General features: G+C 42.9%; 1 protein-coding gene across 6 annotated transcripts in view; it reads right to left on the bottom strand.

The window, feature by feature from the left end:
* NBEAL2 (neurobeachin like 2) overlaps positions 1-8,089 on the bottom strand; it is a 158,319-nt gene that overhangs the window by 72,074 nt on the left and 78,156 nt on the right. For all 6 annotated transcript variants that reach the window (XM_027842181.1, XM_027842176.1, XM_027842177.1 and 3 more), the window contains exon 7: positions 657-742. In XM_027842181.1, the coding sequence (XP_027697982.1) occupies positions 657-742 (86 nt within the window). The remainder of the gene's footprint in view (positions 1-656; positions 743-8,089) is intronic.

The raw sequence follows: 8,089 nt of genomic DNA, 5'->3' as shown, positions 1-8,089 counted from the left end.
GAAGGAAGGAAGAAAGGAAGGAAGGAAAGAGGGAAGGAAGGAAGAAAGGAAGGAAGGAAGGAAGGAAGGAAGGAAGGAAGGAAAGAGGGAGGGAAGGAGGGAAGGAAGGAAGGAAAAAGCATTTTTAGGGCTTACTATGAGCCAGGTAGGCACTTAGAAACTTAGAACAATGAACACAGAATGTCAGTCCTGGAAGGGATCTCTGAATACAGAAGGTCAGAGCTAGGAAGAAACTGAGAACATAGAATGTCAGAGAACAGAGAATGACATTTAAACACAAAATGTCAGAACTCAGATCTTAGAACACAAAAATGGTAGGGCTGCAAGGCACCTTAGAGATCCCACTCATTTTATTGAGAAGGAAACTGAGGCAGAGAGATGATAAATGACTTGTCTAAAGATACAACACTAGATATAGGCCTAGAAGCCAGCCCAATGCTGCCTCTTACACAGCTTTCAAAGCCTATATCCCCCCGGAGAGAAGCCTCAAACACCAGGCTATTTAAAAAAAAAAATCTTTCTGGCCTCCTACAATGCCCTAAAACCAATTCCCTTAGCTGACTTCAACATCCCAGAGTGCAATTCCTCAAACTCCTAACCCCTGACCAAGATTCCATTCTCTCCTCCACTCCCATCCCAATCCCATCCAGCCGAACCTTTCCGCCAGTGATGATGGCTCCAAAGAGGTGGATGAATCGAAGCTGCAGGACGGAGGGAAGAAGACCAACATCCTGAAGGCTCTCTATGGGCAGGAGAGAGAAAAGAGAGTCAGATTCAGGTGGGGAAGGCCTGAGACCAAAGCCTGGGACCAAGATACCTCAGCTCCGTCCAAGAGACAAACAGGGTCTTTCTTCTCTGTGTGCTGAGAAATGTCTCCTTTTCTAACCTGGCTGGCTGTATCTCCCAGGGTGTGGATCACAAGACCCAGCAGATTCAGGGTATAACGACAATACCTGCCCTCTAAAACAGAAAAGAGGGGGGGCCCATATGGAGCAAGATTTTCCCAAGTTCTCCCCCAAGTCTGGTGGGAAAGATAAGGCCCTGCCTTTAGGGAGCCCCGGGTCTGATGAGGGACACTAGGCAGCAGACAGGGGGATAAGTGGGAAGAAGAGCATCTCCCAGCCTCTCCTGAAACCCCTAAGTAGAAGAGGCCCCTCTGGGCCCCATCGTACCCTGAGGCATCTCCTGGTTCTCCCCCTGCCTTTGAAAGAAAATAGAGACATACTGCAATTGGCCTCAGTCTTAAGCAGAGCTAAGTCTCAAATGCAAATTTCCTTCATATTGTCAGTCTCCAGCCACCTGTTGGGGATGTTGGGGGCTTTCCTGCCCCCCTCCTTCTAGAGACCCAGTTTTCTCTAAATGAAAACATAACGGCTACCTGCAGGACTTTTAGGGGCTTCCCCCCCCCAATTCAAGTCAACAAACATTATTAAGTGCCTACTACATGCTTACTTATCTATCTGATGTCACTGTTTCAGCTCCTAATTACTGAACATAGTTATAGGCAATAAAGAAAAACTTGAGGGTTGGGCAGGGAAGCGGTCCAGCTCCAATTAATTCTGCTTTAGTTTAAAAAAAAAAAAGTATTTTTGCTCCCTTGGTCCCACAACCTTAGCAAAGAGAGCTGAAGAGAAAAAAAACAAACAAACACTATATGTCTTAGAATCACAATTTTAGGGTGAAAAAGGACTTTAGAGATGTCAGAATTTCAGTCATCCTCTTGTTCAGTCCATACTCCAAAGAAATCTCCACCCTAACATGTTAGTGGTCATCAAGGAGAGGCAAGATGATGAAGAAAGAAATCTTCCACCTCCTAGGACAGCCCATGCCCTTCTGGGAAGCTTGAATTATTAGCAGGTTTTTCCTGACATCCTGCCTATATTTATTTACATTTTTGGAAGTTCTCCCTTACCCAAAGCTCCCAGTTCTGTCCTCTTGTGTGTTTCCCACATGATAGCCTTTCATATGCTTGAAGATGGCTTTTTTCCAGGCTAAACCTCCCCAGTCCTTTTAACCAGTCCTCATGGGACATGGTCACAAGGTCCTTCACCATCCAGGTTGCCTTCCTCTGGACCCTCCCCACTTTATCAATGTCCTTCTCAAACAGTGGCTCTCAGGGATACACACACACACACACACACACACACACACATACATACATGAAGTGAGTTGCCCAAGGTCATCTAGATCATAAGTAGCAAAGTCAGGAAGAGAACTCAGCTCTTCTGACCACAAGTCCAGCCCACTTTCCTTTACCTCAGATCCCAAACTGAGGAGCCCTTAGCATAAGGTTCTTGAGGGCAGGGACTGTCTCTCTATTCACATCTGCATTCCTAGCACTCAGCACCGTGCCTGGCACATAGTAAGTGCTTAATAAATGCTAAGTAACCACTGCCTCTGCTACTAAAGGAGAGAAGTCATCCACCAAAGTGAAAGAGAGATAGGGCTCTTGATGCCAGTAAGAGTGGGAACAGCTCTGCCCGAGATGGAGATGGCAAAACAGGAAGCTGAAATGCTAGAAATACTGAGTAAATCGTGGAAATAATCTGATGTTACTGGAGATACGGTTTGAAATGCTATTTATTCAAATTTCATAAAAATGCAGAATTCTGTTTTACTGGGACCATTTGCTTCCCTGCTTCAGATACTTATTAGCTGTGTGACCCTAGGCAAGTCACTTAACCTCTGTGAACCTGAGTTTCCTCATCTGTAAAGTGGGGATAATAATATCTGAACTACCTACCTCACAGGCTTTATCAAACAAGATAAGGAATGGAATGAGCTTTGAAAACATGGAAATGCTATATTAATGTCAGTTATTATCATCGTTATTGTTATCAAGTATAAAAGGAGAGGATTGGGTTAGATGACTGCCAATGTCCTTTATAGGTCTAAACTGGTGATCCTATAGGGGTTCTTAACCTTTTTTAGTATCAGGACCCCTGCTGCAATCTAGGAAAGCTCACGGATTCCTCCTCAGAATATTGCTAAAGGCATAAAAGACATAGGATCTCAAAGGGAACCAATCATATGAAAACACGATTAACAAAATATTTTTTTAAACCGAGTTAATAGACCCTATGTTAAGAACCCCAGCTAGGAAGGAGCTGAGACCTAGACTCATCCTCAGACCCCAGGCAGATCCCTGCCCTTTTGGATTTTGCAATTTCTCCTCCTGAAGAAATGGGTCATCTCCTCACTATGGTTTTGTTTCTCACGAGGGCTGTGCTCAGGGCTATGTCAGATGGAAAGGGAGAAGAGGAAGATTCTGATAATAAAATGCTCTAAGCTAGTGATCCTGGGCAGGGATGCTGCCACCATCCACGGAGAAGCCAGGAAAAGTGGGGTGGAGGGGAATGCTGGCTATAGGGCAGCTTTGAGGGGAAAGTGAATCAGGACCTTGACCACAAGAAAGAGGTAGATTTCAACTATCCTGCTAGGACCAGCTCAGGCTGAAGAGCCTGAGTCATTGGAAACTGCCCCAGGGAGATTATAAGCAGCGAACAAGTGGCCCAACATGGCAGCTATCTATGTGTGTATACCATGCCAATATGGCCCCTATGTGCATGTATCCTCACATACATAGCTGCCCACAAAGAAATACTCTCTATAAGGAATGCCCATGTGTCTGTAGGCATCATGGCCTACATGAACTGCATTTTGAAGTCAAGGGAGGGAATCTGAAGCCCAATCCTGCTACTTACTACCTCCATGACTTGGAACAAGTCCCTCCCCTCCATAATAAGAGGGAAGGGCAAAATCAGGCGTTTTTAAACTGGGTTCCCCAAAGGGGCCAGAGAATTTGGGTAGGAAAAAAATTACTTCTTTATTTTCACTAAAGTTAGCATTTCTTTCAATTATTTAAGAACATCCTTCCGGACAGGGATCTTAAGCTTCACCAGGCTGGCACAAGTAAGGTTAAGAATCCCTAACTCTACGGTCCTTGTAGCAGCACAATTTCACAATTGTCAGACACACAGAGACGCACATTTTCAAAGACATAAAGACAAACAGTTCAGATACTCGAAACACCAGAATGCATGCATGTGGAAGAGAGAGTGGACTTGTGTTTTGTTCCAGAGGGTAGAACTATGGCTAAAAGGTGGAACCTACAGGAGAGTGAACTTTTGTTCAGTATTTTTTTTTTTTTTTTGCGCTTTTTGGTGAGGCAGTCAGGGTTAAGTGACTTGCCCAGAACCACACAGCTAGTAAGTGTCAAGTGTCTGAGACCTCATTTGAACTCAGATCCTCCTGACTCCAAGGCCAGAGCTCTATCCACTGCACCACCTAGCTGCCCCCTTTTCTTTCTTTCTTTCTTTTTTTTTTTTTTTTGCTTTTTGCTCAGTATTAAGAAGGTCTTTGCTCATAGAAAAGCAATGAGAGCTTCCTCAAACTGAAATAGGTGATCTTGTCAGATGGTGAGCTCTCTGTCACTGAAAGTGTTCAAGTAGAAGCTGATGGTCGTCCTAGCTGAGATGTATTTATAGGAATTCCTGCACTGGGTAGGAGGTTGGATTAATACTTTGATGCCCTCTGGGCATTTATTATGTAATACTGTTGATCATATTTGCCTGTGTATATGGGGCAGGTATTACTATCCTACCTCTGCCTGCCCCTAAGGTCTCTCTCCACTGAGTTCTTACAATTCAATGACACTCAAAACCCAACATACACATACACACATCCCTGAAGACACAGGGTCAAGGGGCCAAATGGAATTACACACACACACACACATACACACCCTGAAGAACACCATACATGACCCGTAGACATATTCTTAAGAACAAGACTATAACGCATAAACACATGTGTATACACACGTGTACAAAAATGTACAGGCATACGGACACACACAAAGTCAGAAAGAAACAAACAGAATATATATATATACTGTCATAGGAAAGAACAGAGAGAGAGATATGTAAGTGCACACATAAAGATGTCCAGAACCATCAGAAAAACAATGTAGCACAGAGGAAAGCAACATTGGCTTTGGAGACATGGGATGCGGGTTCAAATACATATCAGCTATGTAACCTTCTCTTGGCCTCGGTTTCCTTATTTGTAAAATGAGAAGGCTGCACAAAATGGCCTCTAATGTCATGTATAGCTTAAAACATATGATCCTCTATACATATACCATCCTCCCCATACATACACCATCCTCCCCATACATACAAAAACAAATATTAACCTAGGTATAGGGACAAAGACTCATAAAGAAAAGTGGATATGAGAAGTCATAGAATTTCCTGTCACGCCCACAGACCAAACTCTCTCTTTCCCCCAGGCATGACAAAATGCAGCTCTTTCAATTCAGGTCACATCCATATGCACACATCCCTCTCCTCCCTCTATGTGTGTGTCTGCTTTTTCTGAATCAATGAGGGAGGGTAGAGGAAGGGGGAATCAGCTCTTTTCGGTCCCTTTCCCTTGGCAAAGCTCCAACCCCCCCCCCTTTACTCCCCCTGTGGCCATCGGTGAACCAGTGTTTAGCAGGGGAAGTTGGTGGAGAAGTCCTGACCCCCCAGCAAGTGCTGAATTAGCAGCTGTCCTTCTTACATGTAACTGGAATCTCCCCTCTCTCTTTCAAGGAACCTTTCCTCTCTCTTTCAAGGAACCTCCCCTCTCAAACATCGTGCTGTCCCTTTCCAGTCTGGCAAGCCATATCAAGGCTAAGAGGAACACAGACATGAGTAAGGTGAAGACACAGAGAGCACAGGGATGTGCACACAGTAAGTACCTAATAAATACTTGTCAAACATAATTTTATTGGACTGAGAAGATTAGAAGAAAAGCCGGGGATCCTAGCTCCCAGTATAAGGTTCAGCAGGGACTCTCTTCTAATACATAAAAAGCCGTTCCCACCTCTGACTTCCTTAGCACTTCCCAACAGCCTGAGAGGTAGACACCTCTGCCTAAATCTATCTCTCTAGTCTTGAATCTCTCTCCCAAGCTCCACTCCTTCCTTTGACACAGAAACAGTTCCACCTGAATGTTCTAACAATATCCCAGACCGAGATTTTTATCTTTCCCTCTGAAGCTGCACCCCTCTTTGATTTGACCATCTGTCTATGGTACCTCCATTCACTCAACTTTCCATGACTCAGTTTCTTCAACTGTAAAATGGAGATAATAATAAAGCACCTGCCTTGCAGGACTGTCAGGATCGAATGAGATAATATTCATAAAGCACTAAGCACAACGCTTGGCATATAGTCGGTGCCATATAAATGCTTATTTTCTTCCCCTTGCCCTAAGATGTTAGTGATGCCTCCCAGCTGAGTCATCTGCAAATGTGATAAGCTTGCTATCTCTGTCTTTATCCAAGACATTAATAAAAATGATAAAAAAAAAAGATTCATTGTTCAGGTGTGTTGGACTCTTCTCACTCTGAGAATCCTGTGATTCTTCCCTCTACATCACCTTTCATATTCAATCAGTTTGCAAGTCCTCACCTCTGCAACTGCTCTCACATCTATGCCCCCTGAAGCCACCTTCATTAAGACCTTCATTAACATCAGTCTAGAAGAGTTTATCGGTCTCCTAATTGGTCTTATTGCCTCTCTCCCTCTCTAATCCACTCCTCACACTGTCAAATTACTTTTTTATACATAGCTCTGAACCACGTAACACTTTTGTTGCAAAATCTCCAGTGGTTCCACATTACTTAAGGAAAATACAAACTAGTTTGCCTGGCATTCAAGGTCCTCTACTGTCTGGGGTCACCCTAACTTTCCAATGTTACTTTATTTTATCTACCCCATACAATCTATGCTCCACCCAATTATAGGGACAAAGTCTGATTTAAAAGAGGAACTAGAACATTTAAAAAAATCCTAAAAGAGAAAAAAAATACTAGAGATATAAATGGAGGAAAACATAAACCTATCACAATTTTAAATATAAATGTATTAAAGAATCCCCCCCAAAAAAGGAAAAAAGAGTAGCAGAAAGATTAAGAAAACAAAAAAACCCCATAATCTGTTGTTTATTAGAAATACTTGAAAAAAAAAGCAAAGATATACATAAAATAAAGATATACATAAAAAAAGCAAAGATATACATAAAACAAAAAGAGAGACTGGAACAAAATTTACTGTGCATCAGGTAAATAAAAAAGGGCAGGAGCTGCAATCATGCTCTGTCTGCTTGGCTTTTAAAACCCTTCATAGCCTGGTCTACTCTTACCTTTCCAGTGTTCTTATACCTTAGACACTTCCACATACTCTTCTGATCTATGGACACTGGCTTCCTTGCTGTTCACTGCCCAATATACTCCATCACTCATCTCTAGGGGTTTTCACTGGCTACCCTCCATGCCTAGAACTCTATCCCCCCAGCTCCATTGCTGGCTTCCTTAACTTGCATCAAATCCCAGCTACAACTTCACCGTCTGCAAGAAGTCTTTCCTTGGGGCAGCTAGGTGGTGCAGTGAATAGAGCACCAGCCCTGAAGTCTGAAGGACCTGAGTTCAAATCCAGCCTCAGACCAAACACTTGATACTTACTAGCTGTGTGACTCTGGTCAAGTCACTTAACCCCAATTGCCTAAGGAAAAGAAAAGTCTTTCCTGATCCCCCTTAATGCTAATGGCTTCTCCTCTAAGATCATCTCCAATTTATCCTTATTTGCACATATCAAATATTTGTACATATTTTGGAAATCTCTTATTTGTACGTAGTTGTCTGCATTTTGTCTCCCCCCATTAGACTGTGAGCTCCCCAAGAACAGGGACCTGTTTTTGCCTTTCTTTGCCTTCCCAGGACTACTACCCCTGTAATATAGTAGGAGCTTAATAAATATTTGTTGACTATCAAATGAAGCTAAAATAAAAATTCACAACATAAAGAAAGATAAACAAGGAATTAACATTATTCTTAGAGGAACCAAAGACAACAAACCAATTTGAATATTAAACTCAGATGCACCAAATGGCATAGCATGTAAAGTTATAAAGGAAAAATTAACTGAACTGCAAAAAGACACAGATTGGGGGCAGCTAGATAGAGCTCCAGCCTTGGATTCAGGAGGACCTGAGTTCAAATGTGACCTCAGACACATGATACTCACTAGCTGTGTGACCC

Source organism: Vombatus ursinus, unplaced genomic scaffold (assembly GCF_900497805.2).
Source record: "Vombatus ursinus unplaced genomic scaffold, bare-nosed wombat genome assembly UNPS02014867.1, whole genome shotgun sequence".
In the NCBI taxonomy this organism is placed as follows: domain Eukaryota; kingdom Metazoa; phylum Chordata; class Mammalia; order Diprotodontia; family Vombatidae; genus Vombatus; species Vombatus ursinus.
This window is presented reverse-complemented; position numbering and strand designations above follow the sequence as displayed.